This window comes from Lathamus discolor, chromosome 20 (assembly GCF_037157495.1).
Source record: "Lathamus discolor isolate bLatDis1 chromosome 20, bLatDis1.hap1, whole genome shotgun sequence".
In the NCBI taxonomy this organism is placed as follows: Eukaryota; Metazoa; Chordata; class Aves; order Psittaciformes; family Psittacidae; genus Lathamus; species Lathamus discolor.
The window spans coordinates 1,147,778-1,167,860 of NC_088903.1; the positions used below are offsets into that span (position 1 = coordinate 1,147,778).

The 20,083-nt window shown below is 57.9% G+C and overlaps 1 protein-coding gene and 1 pseudogene across 1 annotated transcript; both read right to left on the bottom strand.

The window, feature by feature from the left end:
* Window positions 1-1,169: 1,169 nt before the first annotated feature.
* Window positions 1,170-10,434, bottom strand: LOC136024011 (kinesin-like protein KIF18B; annotated as a pseudogene).
* Window positions 10,435-13,337: 2,903 nt separating this feature from the next.
* Window positions 13,338-15,748, bottom strand: LOC136024073 (acrosin-like). The gene is made up of 4 exons (XM_065699150.1): window positions 15,551-15,748; window positions 14,826-15,091; window positions 14,290-14,435; window positions 13,338-13,746 (listed from the first exon to the last, which is right to left on the bottom strand). Exons 1-4 carry the CDS (start codon window positions 15,727-15,729, stop codon window positions 13,387-13,389), a joined length of 951 nt encoding a protein of 316 aa, XP_065555222.1. The 5' UTR covers window positions 15,730-15,748; the 3' UTR covers window positions 13,338-13,386.
* Between the last annotated feature and the right edge of the window lie 4,335 nt (window positions 15,749-20,083).

Sequence of the window (20,083 nt, forward strand, 5' to 3'; positions counted from 1 at the left end):
TCCCAGCCCCGACCCCCGAGGGACTCCACTAGTCACAGACCTCCAGCTAGATTCTGCGCCATTGACCACAACTCTCTGCCTTCTTCCTTTCAACCAGTTCTCGATCCACCTCACTACTTGATCGTCAAGCCCACACTTCCTTTGCTTATCTATGAGGATGCTGTGAGAGACAGTATCAAATGCCTTACTGAAATCAAGAAAAACCACATCTACCGCTCTACCTTCATCCCTCCACCTAGTCACTTCCTCATAGAAGGCTATAAGGTTGGTCAGACGTGACTTCCCCTCATAAAACCATGTTGGCTGTTCTTAATGACCCCCTCATCCTTGATATGGCTAGAGATGGAGTCAAGAATAAGTTGTTCCATCCCCTTTCCAGGGATGGAGGTAAGGCTGACCGGTCTATAACTACCCGGGTCCTCCTTCTTGCCCTTCTTATAGACTGGTGTGACATTTGCCATCCGCCAATCCTCAGGCACGTCTCCCAGCACAGCCCCCTCTTAATGAGGCAAAGGAAGCAGGAGCAGGCTGGAAGGTTTAAGGGGAGGCTTCCAGGCTGGGAGCAGGCAAAGGCAAAGGCGAAGGCGCCGCTGCCAGGCAGGAAAGGGCAGGAGGAGCCGGTGCCCCCAGTCCCCACGGGACTGCAGCACACCCGGAGCCACGGCCCCTCCGTCCTGCTCCCACCACACTTGCCCATCCTGGAGGGTGGCTACGAGGAGCTGGTGCAGGCAGCCAGATGTGTGCCAGCGCCCACGTGTGCCAGAGCCCACATGTGCCTTGGCAAGGCAGCAAAGGGGGTCAGGGGGTGCAAGGGACAAGTGCGGTCCCAGGGTAGGGATGCTCAGAGCTCTCTGCCCCAGGCCTGGGGCTTTGCAAGCAGCCGGAGCAAGGGGGACACAGAGAGCAGGGCGGCAGCAGCAGGGTTTTAGCAAGGGGGGAACAGCACCGAAGCACCCAAAGCAGCAGGGGCTGGGCCTGCACTCCAGGACACGGCCCAGGCTGGACGCCCCCAGCACAGCAAAGGGGCAGAAGGCACCCGCAGGAACCCCTGCATCAGCAGGGAAGCCACGATGGAGCTCAGCCCCAGGAGCAAGGGCCTTTGCCAGGCCCAAACCCAGCTCCCCCCAGGAGGGGGGCAAGAAGAAGCAGCCGATGTCTCTGCTCAGCCCTCTGCTTTGAACCAAACTATTTATGAACGACAATAAATCATCTGCTGCAAAACACATCCAGGGCTGGGCTGGGAATGGGGGACAGGGAAAGGGGGACAGGGAATGAGGACAAGGAATGGGGGACAGGGAATGGGGACAGGGCAGGGACTTGGGGGTGACTGTGAGGAGAAGAAACACTTAAGGGGAGCGCTGTGGGGCTGCAAGGAGGACGCAGAGGAAGGAAGAAATCTGGTAACTGGGTTAGGGACACGGGGAGGGATCCGGGAGCCGTCAGCGCAAGAGCTTCATTGGCTGGGGGCGGGCGCAAGGGGTTGGGGACAGTTCCTTGGGTCTCCTCCTGCTGCCCTTCCGGGTGCTGTTCCCCCAGCGAGGCTCTGAGGAAGACAAGAGCAGAGAAACAGATGAGGCAGCTCCTGGGCAACAGCAGCAAACCCAGAGCCCCTCCTGAGGAGGATCCAAGCCTCCTCCTTCCCACCCCTCTCCAAGGACCCTTCCCAAGGCTGTGGCTGCAGCCAGGAACAGCAAACCCCAAACGGCCTCTTCCAGCAGCACCAAACATCCCATTCCCAGGTGTTTGCCCCCCCAGACTAGAACGGGGCTGGCACTGCAGCAGCTCGCCGAGGCAGGGAGCACTCCCAGCGCCCATCACGCTGCAGGGAAAGGGCTTCCCTGGGTGCCTGCCTGGGTGCAGAGGAGCGCAGGGCTCACCTGGGATGCGGGAGGGCTGCACACAGCTCTTGCTGCTGCGCTGCAGTTGGGCAGTGCAGCTCTGGAGCCCCCCTGGGCAGGGCAGGGAGCCGCTGGCAAAGAGAAAGGGACCATTTCAAACCCGCAGGGCTCAGGGCAGAGCCCCCCTCATCCCCAGCTGGCACAGGGGAGGTGGCACAGACACAGGCAAGGATGGGGGCTCGAGCCCCAGCGGGGAGCAGAGGCAGGAGCTGCCTGCACGGAGCACTGAGGGGCACAGGGGGCTGGTGCCTGTCTCACCTCTCCACTCGCCTCCGCTTCAGCGCAGGTGCTTTGGGGATGGAGGAGCTCTTCATGGCCAGCGCTGGGATGGGGGCTCTGTAGCCAAGGAAAAGAGGGTCAGCGCCAGGGGATTCCCCCAGGCTGCAGGGCCGCAGATCCCCAAACGCACACTGAGCCCATCCAGGGCAGCACTTACCTAGGCATGAAGGGGCCCTCCTGCTTTGCTTGCTGGCACTGCCTCTTCTCCCTGTCCAAGCACTCTGAGTGGCGGACGGGAAGGGGCCCGATGGCGCTGGGGGATCTGCTGTCCGGGCAGACCTCAAAGGTCACATTGAGCTCATGGGCAGGCGGGGAGCACAGGTTCTGGGCAGCTGACACTGCCGGGGGCACACGGCTTTGGGGGACTGGTGCTGGGCAGGATTTGGGGGTGTAACCCAGTGGCACCGGGGAGCCAGGGGATGCTGGAGCTCCTGCTTCAAGCCAGGAAGTGCCAGGGCTCTCCGGACTGGGAATCTCCGCTGCCTTCCCACATCCCTGCTGCCGTTTCAATTGCCTCTTGACGCTGCGGCGAGGTCCTGATGGGGAGGCACTGCCCAGCCCAGACTTCCTGCTCTCAATCGGGCTGGAAGCCATGAGCACACGGCCGGAGAACGGAGCAGGGTGCTGCAGGCACTGCGGGGTGGGACTCAGCACCGGGGCACCGCACACGGTGACAGATGCCTCATCTAAAGCAGCAGGAAAGAAGCAGTCACCCCTCTGCCTGCAGCTCCCAGGAATGCCCGGAGCTCAGGGCATCCCCCTCTCCTCCAGCACCGCTCACTGGACTCTGCCCAACAAGCCCCACGGCAGTCACTTCCCAGCGGGGGTTTCCACCAAACCACATTAAACCCAGAGGAAAAGAGCCAGCACAAGGAATCCTGCCCCTGGCAGCCCAAAGGCACCAGCCTGCTCCCAGAGCAACTGCCTGTGGCAATGCCTGAGCTCTCCCAGGAACATGGGGTCTGCGCAGCCCACAGCTCGGCTGCTGGGTCCATGTGTTCGCAAGGAGGATGAGGAGGAAGAGCTCAGGCCTGGGCACACGTAGGCCGAGGACACAGCCAGGGTGACTTGGGCAAACGAACCACGGAGACAAAGGAGAGGGGCCAGCACCGACTGTCCCAGATCCAAATCCTCACCATCACAGCTCCACTTCGTCCTCTTGGCTGGGGGGGGTCTCGCTGAGCTCTGCAGACCTGCTCAGAGGCCCGGCTTGCTCAGGGCTCCCACCAGTGTCCTGAGGGACCAGCTGGGCCAGTTCCTCAAGCACGAGGACCAAGTCAGGGGTGAGGAGGTTGGCAGCCTTCAGGACGGAACAGAGCTTCCGGATGCCACTCAGGCCAGAGGCCACAGGCCTGGGGACAGAGACAGGAACCAGTGAGCAGGAGACTTGAGCCAGTGTCACCAGGAACAGAGGCTCAGCACCACCAGCATCACCTCCGAGACACCAGCTCAGGTGGGGCAGGGCCCATTAGCAGAGCTCTGGGGGAAGAGAAGCCAATGGAAGCTGCGAGGTGCCCAAATGTCAATCTCTTGCTGGAGAAGAGCGAGCTGTGCGCTCAGCGCCTGCTTACAAGGGACCAGCCGGCACCTACAGACTTTTTGCTGCCCTTCAGGCACTCGATAGCTCGGCTGGAGACAGATCCAGGCCCACACCAAGGGCGGCTTCCCCCAGGAGACCTTTCTAAAGAGGTTCATTCTGCCAAGATGCTCGGGCAGAGCCATGAGCAGATGGTGCTGGGGGAGCCCTGCCAGGGCAGGACCCGGGGGAGCCAAGGCAGCAGCAAAGACTTCAGAGGCAGTTTCAGAACCAACAACACACACTTAAGGCTCCAGCAGTTGCTGTGCCTGGAAACCTTCGCAGCTGGCATTTCCAGCAGAGATTATTCCATGGGATTAGATCCCAGGAGCCAAATCCCTTCTTGTACAGGGCAGGCAGTCATCTGAAAGCAAAGATGTGGGCCCGCCTTCATCTAGACCATGCCCAGGCTGGTTACGTGCAACAGCAGGGTGGACAGTCCACCTTCCCCAGGCAACCAAGAGGACACAGGGAGGGCAGGAGGACACTCACTTCTCTGTGCAGTGGCCGGACAGCCCCTGCAGTTTACTGCTTCCACCAAGCCTTGGCTGCTTCAGTCCCAGCCGCAGATCTGCCCGAAGGGATGCTCTGGGTCTGCTGGCAGGCATTGCCTCTGGAGCCTGGAGCAATCACCCAACATTCCTTACCCATCCAGCCCAGGGTAGCCCACATTTGAGCTGAGTTTGGTCCCCAAGATGCTCGTTCCCTGGGAAGTTAAGGGGTTTCGCTAGCAAACCACAGCCCAGCACATGCTGAGCCAGGACACATGGACCCGCCGAGCTCCTGCCACCGCCCAGCAGGCCCAGTGCATCCCGTGAGAGCCCCAGCTTCTTCTGGGCCCTGCTCATCACGCCAAGCCCTCCTGTGCTGCCCATCCCTCCTCTCACCTCGCCCTCCAATTCCAGCTGCATCTGAACACGCAAACCAGCCTGCAGCTCCTGCTGCTCTCCATCATTCTCCCCCTCATCATCGAGGGCCAAGCATGTCTTTGGGACAGCTTCCTCCAACCTACAGAAGCCAGAGAAGCCGGCACTGAGCCAGAGAAGATCCTCTGGTGAAGCACCATTTTGCATGACAAGTCTTGGGATGGATCAAACACAAGACTGGGCCTTTGCAACCCAGCGTCCCTTGGTGCTTGCGTGCTCTGCTCCAGCAGGTTCAGAACCAAACCCGACCACAGTCGAGATGATGCTGCACACCAGCGGCTCCTCTGCTTTCTGACAGGCACTAGGCTCTTACCAGCACTAAAACCCTGCAGGCTCCTTGACACAGGGGACACCAGGAGGTCACACACAAAAGCTCTCTTGCTTCTTTTCCCCCCAGCCTCACCTGGGCAGCTCCACTGGGCTCACGCTGGAGGGAGCCTGGGGCCCTGCTGCCTGCTTCTCTGCCTCTCGGGCAGCATCCTCATAAGCACGAAGCTTTGCCCGCAGCTCTGCCACCTGCAAGGAAGGATCCTCTGTTTGCTCAGATGGTTTTATGACCCCTGGAGCTCAGAGGTTTGCATCCCAAACAGACCATAGCTGAAGGCAGAGCCCTGCCCTCCCCACCAGCATCTCACCTCCCCTTTCAGCTGCTCACACATCTCCACATATCCACAGACGTGGGAGCCAGAGCTGCGCGTGCTGCTCTTCAGCTGCAGAGGCAGGGACGAGACAGAGGTTAAAGAAGCACTGGGGCAGCACATACCCTCTCCTGACACCGGAGCAGGGCAGCTCCTCAGCCTCCTCCAGGATGCAGGGTCCCCATGGAGCCCCGGGCTGCCTGCAGCAGACACAACCTGCACTCAGGGACCTACTGCCACAGTCACAAGCCTTTCTAGGCTCTGGGCTGGGGAGCTTTAGCAGAAGCCTAGGCACACACTGTCTGCAGCTCCATCAGCTGCTTCCTGCCCAGAGCAGCACCCCCAGGGCTGGAAAACTCACGCTGGGTAAGGGAGGCTCCCACTGATCTCCCCCAGCACGCAGCAGACTCCCTCCCATCCATCAGCAGCTCCCAAACACACAACGCATCACCACCACCACCACCAGCTCCTCACTGACAGCTTGATCTCCTTGGCCCTGCTGGCATACTTGAGTGTGTTGTAGGTGTCCTCATAGGCCAGCACAGAGGCGCTCACCGCCGCCACCATGACGCTGCGGCAGTTGCCACCCAGGCAGTCCTTCAGCAGGCGCGTCAGCTTGCTGTCCCGGTACGGGATGTGGCTTTGCTTGCTCTGTAGCAAGAGATCCAGGACCTGCTCAGCTCTTGGCCCTTGGGCACTCAGCTCCTAACCCTGAGGCACAAGGGGATGGCTGCGCTCACCCCCAGCACCAGCAGCACTGACACTTGAGGACACGGCTCACATTCAGCCAGCCCAGGGAGCCAGAGCCCAGCAGGGCCACGTGGGGAACAGCGTTACCTTCGCATCAGCCAAGGCGTTGATGACGTTGATGAGGGCCAGCAGCGAGCGGTTGATGTTGGCCCCCTCCCGCAGCCGCTCTCCCCCGGTGTTGGCGACCGACACCCGCTCTGAGCCTGCCAGGTCGATCAGGCTCATCTTGGCCACCTTCAGACCCCGACTGAGGCTGCCAGGGCAGTCGTGCTGCTTCACATGGATCTGTGAGGACAGACATGGGTGAGGCCGCAGCTCCACAAGGCTCATGGGGGCCATGGCTGGAGGCGGCTCAACAGCAGGGCAAGAGGCTGATGTTTAGAACAGGATGGCCAAGTGGATCGTGTGGGCTGTGGGGCAGAGAGGAGCCTGACACGCCAAGAAGAGAAGCCAAAACCTCAGTGAGGGGACAAACAGCAAAACCATGGAAGGGATCCTGCAGGAAGTGACAGAGCTGTGGAAAATAATCAGCATCTGCTATGCGTGGTGCACAAGCAGGGCAGAGCCGGCTGGGTCCCCAAAGGGCAAAACACCACCCAGAGCCCCAGCACCAGTGGATTTTGTCAGACTCAAAGCACCAATGGGGGGGCTACAAGCCCTCAAAAGAAGGGGCTCTCTGTGCCCCCTTGCAGGCATCAGCCAGGGCTTTCAGTGCTGAGCCCAGATCCCAGCTGGTAAGGGCGAGGAGGGACACAGCCACCAAGACTCATCTGGCAGCATCCTTCCTCTTCTGCATCCCGGAAGGTCTCCCTGGAGAATGCAAATACTTTCCCCACAGCCTTCAAACACACTCAGCCCCCAAGGAACAACACCTGCACAGACTGGAGATACCATGGAAGTGCTGGAGCCCACTAACAGGTCCTGCATCCTCACCCGACTGTGGCTCGCCTGCCAGGAGGCAAAGCTGGCAGCGGGAAGGGCACATTTCCAGCACAGCGAATGGATTCACAGCAGGCAGCAATCCAGCACCCCCCAATAAACTCAGCTGGGATGCCAGCCGGAAAAGCATCCAGACACCTGGACTTCCCCCTAGAAGCAGCCACGGGGGAGACACCAGGTTTAGACTGAAACTGCAGTCAGAGCCCTCCATCTGCGCACGCAGCCGTGACCGCCCTGCTCATTCAGGAGAGGGCCCAGCTGCAACTGAAACCAACTGGCAGGTTTGCACAGGAAAGCACCAAGAAACTGGGGAGCCAATTCACAGAGCCCCTGCGGGAGGGCAATTCCCAGCTCAGTGCCAAGGAAGACACCATGGAGGAGACAGCCTGCTCCAGGCACCCTTTGCTATGGCTCAGGTTTCAGGGACAGCTCCCACACCTTGACTCAACAAGAGTGAAAAGCACACAGTGAAGTTTCAGCCCCAAGAGACAGAACACCAAGCTGAGAGCATGGAGCTGCCTGGGAGACGTGGCCACCAGCATGACCAGTACCTCCCGTTCTGCAGCAGCATGGCCAGGGCCCTGCTCAGACCCATACCTCTGTTTGCAGGGCTACAACCACTCTGCTTTACCCCATGGCACATGAGGAGCAGGGGCAGGAACCCCAGGCCTGGCATGGCCTTGCTTCCTCGTCTCTTTTTAAGCACAAACCCCTGTGACACTGCAGCCACCAGCCCTCACCTGGAAGATGGCATGCGAGCGGGAGGAGACAGCGTTGGCGTCAGTGGGATGCTGCGTCCGGTTTCTGTTGCCATTGGCCAACATCTCCAGAAGCTGCTCTGCTGAGGCAGGCTGGGAGAGAACAGGGAGAGGGATGATACCAGTGTGCCCCATCTGCAGGCACAGACACAACCCGACCCAGAGCACCCACAACTCCGGCATCCTGCAGCACCGTGGGCCTCGTTTCAGCTCAGGCTCATGTTTGCTGCCAGCCAGGAGCTGTGCAGGTGGCACCCCCCTATCTTCAGACACCCCCATCTCCAGCACACGTCTGCTTTCAGAGCTGGTGGGGTGCAGCACTGCCCGTTTTTATACCTGGTGTGCCCATTTTAATACCTACCTGGTGGAAGGAGAGGCCCTGAACCACAGCTCCTCGCTCAGGATCCTCCCGGATGGCTGGCGGTCCCTTGGGCTCCAGCAGGTCATAGATCTGTTCGTTGTACATCTGAAGCAGGGAACTCACTGTAAGGCCGAGGTTTGGCTCCCCAGTGGTGAGCAGGGAGAGGAGCTCTGTAGCCCAGGGTCACACATGACCTCGTGTCCCACTCCCAACACCCCCTCCAGGACGTCACTGCACCCAGAGCCGCTGATGGTGCCCTAGGGGACAGCTCAGGAGGGCTTTCAGAGCAACGCACTTGGCCACAGCTCCTCTAAAGCCTTTCCAGCCAGGAACCCCTCATTGCTACGTGCACCGTGGCAAGGAGGAGAAAATGCCCCGATTCCAGACAGGAGAAACCAGGAACACCAGTTCATTGAACTGGCAGGCTGAGCATGCTTCCAGCTGGGCTCTAGGGCTGCCCTGGGGACACTGGGTACCCTGAACGTGGCACTACCGGGTCTGCATCAACCCCGAATCTTAGTGACAGTGACCCAGTTGCGGCAGCCACAATGCACCTCCTGGTAGGAGACTAGGACCTCACAGCTCTTCTGCTTTCTGGCCTCCATCCTCCTGTACAGCTCCACCATGGTGAAGTACATGATGCCAGGGCTGTGCTCCGAGCCCAGCATGGTGTGGGTTTTCCCTGCTCTGGTCGCGCCATTGGCAAACACTGAGAGGAGAAAGATTGGATGGGTGAAAGCCTGACTGGGAGCAGCAGAACGTCCGCTCCTTGCTGCAGAGGAGATGTGGAGATCTTCCCGCAGCAACCCCTGCAGCAGGGCTCGCTCACAGGCTCCCAGAGACGAGGCAAAGCCCATTACCCTCTGCACTACCGGCAGGAGCCTTCAGTGCAGGTCATTTCCTCAGTTCAGCCTCTCCCATTTAGCAGAAGCAGAATGGGTCCCCAAACCATCACCACTTGGATGCTGCAGTCGCCTCCAAACTCTTCCCTTTAATAAACCAAGCAGCCCCATTCCCCCATCTCTCACCAGAATGGGTTTCTCCATCCAGCCCTCGTAATTCATCTCATTTTTCCACCCCAGCCTTTCAACACCCTCTTTAAAGCATCACCATCAGAGCAGGACACACTGATCTAGAGAGCCTCAGCCCTTCTCCCTGTTAGCAGCACTCGGTGCCTCGCAACTCTCTCCTTGAGGATCCTGGAGCTCTTTTATGCAGATAGAGACACGAGACGTGCCTGCCAGGTGGGCACGGTGACAGAGGCAGGCTTCAGCGCCTCGCCGAGCACACGGGGAGCCAGGAATAGCATCCTGCAGCGCCAGGGCCCCGCTCGGCACACGAGGAGACGGGAGCGCGGTGTCACCTGCTCGGTGCCTGCCTTACACAAGTGATGGGCTCATTAAGGCACCGTCGGCTGACGGCCTGCAAACGGCACAGGGGCTGCAGCACCATGAGAGGAGCTTTCAGGCCCAGCTTCATGGAGCTGCCAGCCTGGGGGATGCTCAGGAGGGGCACAGCAACCCCCAGAGCTCCCCAAGAAGTGGCTGCTTCACCCCAGATCCCCCTCCGAAACTCAGCATCCCCTGTGGATGCAGCCCCACATCCAACCTACCTTCACTCCTGCCACAGTGCTCTGCTCACTCCCCTTCAGGTCAGTGCGCACCACAACCCACAGGTCCCTCCCAGTCACACAGATCCCAGCCTGCACCCAGCTCCTGGGTTATCCCATCACAAGCGCAAGGCTTCCCACTCCTCTGTGTTAAGCTACACACCATTCTGGTTCGCCTTCCCCAGCCCAGCCGGGGCTCTCCCACAAACCACATCACATCCTGACCACACTTGCCATCACTAAGGGATGCCACCGACCAGTTGAAGGCTGCAGGTTTTGCACTGCTCTTGTGCCTCCCCCCACCACCTGCCTGCGGGCCCCCAAACTAAACCCACAGCTCTCCCAACAGACGGGGCAGGAGCTCCCAAAGGCTCCAAGCCATTCGGCAGCTCTCACCAGAGCAGTTGTAGCCCTCGAGGACGCTGCCCAGCAGCTCGGAGGTGGTGTGCTGGAACACCTCCTCCTGCGTGGCCTCTTCCCCGAAGACCCGGTCGAAGACAAAGTCCAGGCCCTTGCCCTTGGGCCCACGCGTGGGCAGCGCGCTGCCGGGGGGAGCCCCGGGCCCCGCGGGGGTGAGGACGATGCCGCGCTGGTTAACGACGTGCACGACCTGGGGCAGGGCCTGCTCACTGCGGGCCAGGGGCCGCACACGCACCACCACAGCCACGGTGCCCTCCTCGGGCGGGGGGCACGGCCCCATGGGGGCAGCAGGGGCAGGCACCAGGGGCAGGCACCAGGGGCAGGCACCAGGCAGGCAGCTCCTTACTTGTGCTGGAGGCTGCTGAGGTCCTGGCTGAGGTTGTCCCTCTGCGTCTCCAGATGGGCCTTGGCAGTGGCCAAGTGCTCCACGCGGCCCCGCAGCTCACGCAGCTCCTCCCGGTAGACGTCGGCCACACGCGAGGGCTCCTGGTCCCGCGCCTGGTTCAGCTCCAGCGCCAGCCCCCGGTTCTGCTGCTCCGGCAGCCGGACCTTCTCGACGGAGCTGGCGAAGCGGTCGTTGAGCTCCATCAGCTCCACCTTCTCCTTGCTGCGCGTCTCCCTGAACTCCGAGTTGAGCACCGTGGCCAGCGAGAAATCCATCCTGCCCGTGCCCATGCGGGGACCCAGCCGGGAGCTGCGGGGCGCCCGGAGCCGCGCCGGGGAGCTGGCGGGGAGCACCTGGTGCAGCGGGGCGGCGGTGCCGGAGCGGCGGCTGTAGGAGGACAGGCGCTGGCTCTCCATGCCGATGGGATGGGCGCGATGCGCCGGGATGAGGGGTTTTATGGAGCCCCGGAGCCCCCGTCCCGCCGGCACTGGCCACTGGCCACAGAGCTGGAGGGATGGCACAAAACCCAGCCTCTGCGGCGCCTGCAGGGGTGAATGTGCCCTGGCACCCGGCCTGGGCACCGGGAACCGCCTGCCCCATCCACAGGCTCTGCTGGGATCCGGGGAGGGCCCGCGACAGCCGGCATGGGGAGCACAGAGCACGGCCATCCCTACCCATCCCTTCTCCATCCCCATCCCGGCTCCATCCCTACCCATGGGGCAGCCGGAGGGTTTGCTGGGCGCAATGCCCTGGGGACACGGGGTGCTGGGTCCGAGGTGTCGCAGGGTGCCCGCTGCAGTGCCAGGGCTGTGCCTGCACCCTGGGGATCCATCCAGCAGCGTCTTGAGGTGCTCAGGGTAGGGAGAGCCCCTGGGCAGGCTCAGGGGTGGGTGTGCACCCCCCCGCCATGCACACACACGAGGCTTTCCTGTGGTTCTGCCGCCTGATGATGCTGATGCTGACCTGGATGCTCCTTTGGAGCCGGGGCCTCTGGATCCGGGCAAGGAGCCTGGTTCACATCCCCCACATCCTTATGACAAACGGGCAGCTGTAAAGGGAGAAGGGAGAGGGGCAGGGCTGCGGATGGACAGAGAGCTTTCCCGGTGGCGTGTGTGCCGGAGCAGGACCCGCCGTGGGAAGGTCTCTGCTATGCTCTTATGAAAGATACCAGGCGAATGGTGACGGACCATGGACCCGGGGCCCCATAGAGAGCTCATTTGACAGGGTCTCTCTGGGATACTCACGTACCAGGGGCTGGCACATACAAATAGATCCATGTTGCCATCGACACTGGAGACTTTTCCAGCCTGATCGTCCATCCTCTCGGGGTTCTGGCGCCACGTTCTGTGCAGGGGGCTGTGGAGTGGCGTAATGATGGTCCGGGTTTTGTGTTTCAAACACTGTAATTGTGGGGAGTGCGCTTGTGCGATCCCATGCGTGTGTCTGTGTCCGTGTGCGTGTGTGTTGGTGGCAGGCAGTGTTCTGTGTGCTTTCTGTTGTCTGGTTCCCGTATTAGTTTTTAAGGGGTTGGAAGCAGCAGTGCGGCCCCCTCAGCTGTTGCATCACCGTGTGCAAAAGAAGCTGCCCCCCGATCCGCTTCCCAGCGCTCCAACGGTGGCACGGCCGGGATGGACACCGGAGCCGTGCAGTGAAGGAAAACAAACCCAAACCCTTTCCATCTATGGGAGCACTGGGGCAGTTTGTAGAGACCCCACAGACAAGGCCTAAAGAGCGCCTGCAGCACGCGGGGCACACGGGAGGAGCCCTGCTCAGTGTGTTTAAAGTGACCTGGGGGTGAATCCAGGGCTGGGAGGAACGGATGGATCGGGTGACACCAGAGCTGCTGGCTGGAACAGCGAGAGGGGCAGCGCAGCCCCAGCTCCATCAGCCCCATCACCTCCATCAGCTCCATCAGCTCCATCAGCTCCATCAGCCCCATCACCTCCATCAGCCCCATCACCTCCATCAGCTCCACCAGCCCCATCACCTTCATCAGTTCCATCAGCCCCATCACCTCCATCAGCTCCATCAGCTCCATCAACTCCATCAGCCCCATCAGCTCCATCAGCTCCAACATCTCCATCAGCCCCATCAGCTCCATCAGATCCATCACCTCCATCAGCCCCTTCAGCTCCATCACCTCTATCAGGATATCTATCTCTTCTTTCCTCTTGTTATTTCCTTTATCATTATTATTATTGGCGGTAGCAGCAGAGATTTCTGTTATACCTTAGTTACTAAACTGTTCTTATCTCAACCCGTGGGAGTTGCATTCTTTCTGATTCTCCTCTCCGTCCCTCCAGGAGCAGGGGGAGGGCAAGAAGGGGGGGAGTGAGCAAACGAGGTTTGTAGTTGGGTTTAAAGCAGAACACTTGTGAGGTCCCAAGGGAAGATCCCAAGCCTGGAAGCAGGATGCTCCAGCTGGATGCAGGGATGAAACAGAACCATGGAAGGCTGGGTTCTCCTTCATCATTTGGGTGTGTTCCAACTGGAACAGAGAAGTTCAGGTTGGAGATAAGGAAGTGAGGGAGCTGGGACACTGGGATGGGTTGAATGGAGAAGGAGGGATGGGGCATGGAGCAACCTGGTCTAATGGAAGCTGTCCCCCCTCCTTCTTCATGCCACGGCTTGATGGTAGGGCAATGATTGGACTTTATGCTCCTGAAGGTCTTTCCCAACCTGGCTGATTCCCTGATTCCCAGCTCCCGCTTCCCACTGTGCCCTCCATCCCTCATCCCCATCCCTCCCCATGCACCAGAAGAAGAGGTGGGCGTGCAAAGCATCCCTTCTACGGGAAAACGAGGCAACTTTACTGCAGTTCAAGCCAACTGCAGGCGATGCCGCTCCTCAAGTCTTCTTCCCCCCTAGACCCTGCAGCAACTCCCGCACCCGAGTGGCGAATTCCACCAGCACCCGAACCGGGAACGAGCAGAAGCCACTGATGCTGGAGGCCGTGGGCGCCGGCATCGTCTCCTGGGTGGGAGTGTGGGAGACGTGCTGGTGGCTCCATGTCGGGGGCGTGGCGGAGGCTCCCGCGGAGCGGAACATCCCCAGCTGGTAGAGGATCCACTCATGGAAGTGCTGCGTTGAGGTGTAGACCCCCGGATGGTTGGCCCTGGCGCAGCCGCGGCCCCAGCTCGTCAGCCCCACAACCCAGAAGAAGTTGGCGCGCTTGTCCCGGCACATGAGGGGACCGCCGCTGTCACCCTATGGAGGAGAAGGAGAGAGGATGAGGATGGGGATGGGTGGCCATGGCAACGCCGGAGGGGACCGCCACTCTCCCCTGTGGGGATGGAAGGGTTCTCCTTCATCATTTGGGCGTGAAGGGGGACCTTCCACATGGATTGGAGCCGTAGGATGAGGAGTGATGGGTTCCAACTGGAACAGGGGAGTGTGGCTTGAGATAAGGAGAAGTTGTTCCATATGAGGGTGGTGGGACACTGGCATGGGTTGGATGGAGAAGGATGGATGGGGCTTGGAGCAACCTGGTCTAATGGAAGGCGTCCCTGCCCCTTGCTTCCACCTGGATGCTTTAAGCTCCTTCCCAACCTAACCCATTCCATGAACCCGTGCTCATGACATGGTTTAGTGGTGGAATCTCGATGCTCTTAAAGCTCTAGCCTCTATGGTCTGTGCGCAGGGATGACGGCCCAGGAGGCGGATGCGCTTCCGCAGCTGGGATAAGGGGGGATGCAGAGCAAGGCCCTGCGGATGGGAGAGGAGAAGGGAGCCCCGATGGCACATCCCTACCTGGCAGGTGTCGATGCCTCCCTGCGGGTACCCAGCACAGAGGTTGTGTCTCTTGATGGCCCCTCGGTACCAATTGGTGCTGTTGCAGAGCTTGACATCGATGAGGTGGACCTTGGCCTCCTGCAGGGCTGATGGGGACGATGCCCCTGCTGTGGGGACGCAAAGGGGGTCAGGGCTGGGGGTACAAGGGATGGCTTTGGGGTATTGGGGGCTGAGAAGCTCAATGGGATCCATCAACACCCCCCCACGGCCTGGGCTGCATCCTCTTTGCTCAGTATCCTCAACATAAGGAGGACGTGAAGGGACCTTCAGCGATGGGACAAGGGCTGATGGTTTCCAGCTCAACCAGAAATGCTCAGGTTGAACAGAATGAAGTGGTGGGACACTGGGATGGGTTGGATGGAGAAGGCTGGTTTGCTCCTTCCCCAGTTGCAGCAACCTCCAATAGGCCTGGATGAGCTTTACCCTCCCTTCCATCCCATTCCATGAACTCATGACCCAGCATTCCAAGGCCAACGGGGCCGTCGGGCACTCACTTCTGGCCTCCCTCGCGCCCCATCCGCTGATGAAGCACTCGGAGAGCTGGGATAGCCTGAGCGTCGCATCGGGCACGCAGGCCAGCTGCACGTGGTACCCGCACTGCACCGGCTGGTCCAGCTCCACCAAGGCGATGTCGAAGCCGCCGGAGATGCCGGTGTAATATTCATGGACCACAACCTGCCGTATCCACCGCTTCTGGGTCTCGGCATTGGCCCAAGCCAGGTCCGTGATTCCAACCATCACGAACCAATCCGTGGTGAAGCTGGGAGGGAGTGGAAGAGCAGGGGTTGGAGCCGTAGGACAAGGGCTGATGGGTTCCGACAGGGACTTGCAGGCTGGAGATAAGGAAGGGATTCCCTGGGAGGGTGCTGGGGCACTGGGATGGCATGGACGGAGAAGGTTTGGATGCTCCATGCCTGGCAGTGCTCAAGGCCGGCTTGGAGCAAGCTGCTTTACGGAAGGCATCCCTGCCCATGGCAAGGGGTTGGAAGTGGGTGATCCCAAGCTCCTTTCCAACCCAACCCAGCCGATTCCATGATCCATTTGATCCCGTGCCATTCCATTCCATCTCATTCCATTCCATTCTAATCCATTCTAAGGATAAGAGGGGTGGGAAGGAGCCACATTCCTGGTGCTTCCCAAAGGAAAGCACTGCCCCAGGGACAGGATGGGGGCTGCTCCTGGGCTATTCCCTAAGGCTGGAATCCCTCCTCTGCCTTACTTTTGCCCGACGAAGCAGTGAGCAGCCGTGAGGACCCACTGGGGGGTGATGAGGGACCCCCCGCAGATGTGCGAGGAGCCGGTGCCCCTGGGGAACTGGATGCTGACGATCCATGGCCAGGCGCCCTGCTGCGCATCCACGCCTCCGACGATGCGTGACGTCCCATAGTAATCAGCCATGGGACGGGTACCGCAAGTGCCTCTGGAAGCAGAAGCCCAACACTTGATGGTTAGCGATGAAGGGCGAGCATTGTCCCACCCCACTGGTGCAGCAGGTACAAGGGACCCTATGGGGTGCCCCATAGCTGCGCTGTGCTACCACATGGGGTGATGGCAAGGAAGTGGGGCTCCCCCAGTCCCACCATCCCACTGGTGTGCTCCTGGCTGGGAGCAGCAGCATCTCCCTGTGGAATAGCAGGAGCCCCAGGGCCACTCACCCACAGCTGTCCCAGGAGCCTCGCACCAGCCAGGCCGAGGCCAGCAGGATGACGGCACGGAGCAAAGCCATCGCTGCCAGCACTGCTAAGGGTGACAACAAGGAGCTGCAAGCACCACTGCACCCAAAGCACAACTGCCCCAGGGACACGGGTGCTGGATGCAGGTCCCTTGGAGCTGGTGCTGATGTCATAGAGAGGCAGGTTCCATGGGGGGGGTTCAGTGGGGGGGGAATGGGGCGTGACCATGAGGGGTTCCATGGTGTGTGGGAGCCTGCTGAGACGGGGGTGTTCTGATGGGCTTGGGGTGATTTGAATCCCTATGGGATGCTCTGGAGCTCTGTGGGATGCTCTGGAGCCCTGTGGGATGCTCTGTTTGTGGGATGCACTGAATCCCTTTGGGATGCTCCAGAACTCTGTGGGATGCTCTGGAGCCCTATTGGATGCTTTGAATCCCTATGGGATTGATTCTCTGCTTGTGGGATGCTATGAATCCGTATGGGCTGCTCTGCTTGTGGAATGCTCTGAGTCCCTGTAGGATGCTCTGCTTGTGGGATGCTCTGAATCCCTATGGGATGCTCTGCTTGTGGGATGATCTGAATCCCTATGGGATGCTCTGCTTGTTGGATGGTCTGAATCCCTATGGGATGCTCTGGAGCCCTATGAGATGCTCTGAATACCTCTGGGATGCTCTGCTTGTGGGATGCCTTGGAGCTCCCTTGTGCCAGCGTCGCCCTGCTGTGCCCGGGGGGCCTCCAGAGCTGCACTGCCCAACTGCAGCGCAGCAGCAAGAGCTGTGTGCAGCCCTCCCACATCCCAGGTGAGCCCTGTGCTCCTCCGCACCCAGGCAGGCACCCAGGGAAGCCCTTTCCCTGCAGCGTGATGGGCTCTGGGAGTGCTCCCTGCCTCGGCGAGCTGCTGCTGTGCCAGCCCCGTTCTAGTCTGGGGGGGCAAACACCTGGGAATGGGCTGTTTGGTGCTGCTGGAAGAGGCCGTTTGGGGTTTGCTGTTCCTGGCTGCAGCCACAGCCTTGGGAAGGGTCCTTGGAGAGGGGTGGGAAGGAGTGAAACAAGGGGGACAGAAAATCGCAAAATGGAATATAAAAACCTTTAGAATCAGTTTTAAGTAATGCTAAGTTTGATGGCTTTGTAACAGTAGCTATGGAAAATTACTGAAGTGCATGGTACATAGAAAAAAAATAGAGTGCAGCTGGAGAACACACTGAGCATTCTTGTGCAAGATAAATTGTTATAGTTGACAGAGTTTTAAGAAAAACAGGCTAGAAGAGCAGGACACAGGGATAAGGAGTATCTGGGAATGGCAGGTGTCCAGGATGGGCTACAGTTAAACTAACTGATAAGTAGGAGGATAGGAGGATTATTATGTCTCCTGTGCTAACGAACCAATTAAACTGGTATGAGCATCTACTGCGCATGCTCCAAAGGCTGCCAGAAGTGATGAAGATTGTTGGAGGAAGTAAACGACCCTCAGAGACCACCGCCACAATTCTGTACGCATGCGGGGAACTTTCTGGAAAACGACGTAATGTATGTGTGCCCAGGGACTAGATAAGGACAGCCTGTGGAGCAACAGAGAGACACACGTTAGGAGGAGCTCTCCCCCGTGTCTCCCGGCGCCGCAATAAAGAATACCTGCTTGTCAGCTTGAAAACTTTGCTGGCAAGTTTGTTCCTGGAGTTTTCTCCCAATCAATCTGGCGACCCAGATGGGACCCTCTCTGCTCGGCTGCAGGACCCACTGAGGACAGGGCTCCCTAGGGCCCTCGGGAATTTTTCCCGGAGGGACCCCTCGACTCATTCGGATCACTGCAGGAGCAGACAAGGACCATCTTCATCAAAGGTATTCTTTTCTTTTGTATGGTCTGTAAGGTGCAGGGGCATCTTGCATAAAGACTGCATTGGTAATTGGGTTGGTTTGGTAAGCATACGCAAGGTTTGGAAGCCTTCCGTAAATCGAGATAGGAAATCTCGTGGGTAAAGGCGAATACCCGGCTGCTAGCGTCCGTTTGGTATACACCCACAAGAAGCAGGGGGCTTCTTGTGGTTTGGGTCCTACAAGACACAGGGGGTGTGTTGTGGAAATGGTTTTGGATCTTGTTGGTATTTGATTTATTTTGTGGCTTGTTACGTTAAGGATTTTGGTCGTGTGCTTTGGTATTGGTGACAGGATGCTATAACTGTGTTATTAACTGTTGTTTGTTTGATAGAATTTTAGTCTCTGTCTCCAGGGTTGTAACTGTGTGCAGTGTGTCTGTGGGATCCCGTGTGTGTGTGTGAATGTGAGACTGATAGTGGAAAGTCAGCAGAGTGAAGAGATCTTGAAAAAGAGTCTTTTAGGGTGCATTTTGGCACACTGGAAGTAACTTGGAGGGTCTCCTGGGGGCTCGGTAAATAAGAAAACATTGGTAAAATATTGTAACCGATGGTGGCCTTTGTATATTTTGGAAAATCAGGGAAAATGGCCTGAAAATGGAACTCTGAACTATAATATATTGTTACAATTAATGTTGTTTTGAGGTGGCAAGGAAAATGGGATGAAGTAATGTATGCAGATGTGTTTTTCACTTTAAGAAACCACGTGGAGTGAGGGACTGAATGCAGAATTAATATAGCTCTGCCAGATCCCTTAATTTTCGCTTTGGAAAAGGACAGGGAAAAACTGAAAGTTAAGATGGAGAGATGCTGTTCAGCCTGTGATATTGGGGAAAGATGTTTAAAGTAAAAAAACAGTAATCAGGAAGGTAGGTTGGGAAATTATGTGTCACAGGTACCTCTGAGAGGAGCACCCTCTGCACCTGTCCTATCTGATATTGATAAGGAGGAAGAGATTGCTGCCACTGGCAAAAAGCGGCAGATTCACATTCAGAGTTAGGAAAGGGTTAAAGCAGAAGTGCTGTTGCAGAGGCAGGCACCTGCAGCCTCTGCAGAGCAGGGTGAGCAACTGTGAGATAAAAAAAAAAAAACAAAAGGGAAAACCAAGGGGGAAAGGAGGGGAGCTCGAGCAGCTCCTGTGTTTGAGCCTGGGAGGAGGGATGTCGGGCAGAGGTGGGGGAGTGGGCTCTTCTGTGGAAGCGGATCGGTGTGCGGGCTGTGGGGAGTTTGGACGCTGGAAGTGAGACTGCCCTGGGTGGGGGGGCAGTGCCACGGGGTGGATCCGGTGACTGAATTGCAACCAGACTGACAGGGACCTGGGGAATCTACCTTACCAGATCCACTGGTTAAATTAAAACTAGGGACTAGAGGAAATAATGTGGAATTTTAGCAATTACAGGAGCAAGTTATTTGGTATTAAATCAGAGAGAAAAGAATTCACTACAGATGTGGGAGCTACTGGCCCCCAGGAAAAAAAAAAGTGAAGCATTCTTTCTGAAACCTTTAAAGTACAAATTGGGAAAACAAATAGGAATGCATAAATTTTTATGCATGCCAAATTCTCTAAAATCTTTATTAGGGTGAGAAGCAACATTTAAAGAAGGCAAAATGGAATTTAGAGTTAAAAATAATCAATTAATTGCAGTTTTGAGTTTATCTTTAATTCAGCAGAAAAGCAAACAGGAGGACCTCCCTGCAATAGAAGAAAAACTTAATCAGGTATATCTGGGAGTATGGGCACCTGAAGTTCCAGGTAAGGCGAAAAATGCTTTGCCTCTTAAAGTGTCAATAAAAAGGAGGGGGAGCCTTGCTCAATTAGAATAAAACAATATCCCTCAAAATTAGAAGATCAAAGGGAATCAACAATCACTGATACATTTTAAAATATAGATTATTAATTGAATGTGACTTGGAATATGACACTCCTATCTGGACACTAAAGGAATATGATGGCAAAAGGTGCAGATTGGTTCAAGATCTCAGGGCAATCAACAAAACAGCAGAGTATATTCGTCCAGTAGTAGCTAATTTGTATGACTTATTGGCTAAACTGAATAATAATCAGAAATGGTTTGCCGTCCTGGACTTAAAGGACACTTTCTTTTGCTTACCATTGGCCAAAGAAAGCCAAAGTTATTTGCTTTTGAATGGGAAAATCCTGACACAGAAAGGGAAACTCAGTTAACTTGGGCAGTATTACCTAAAGAGT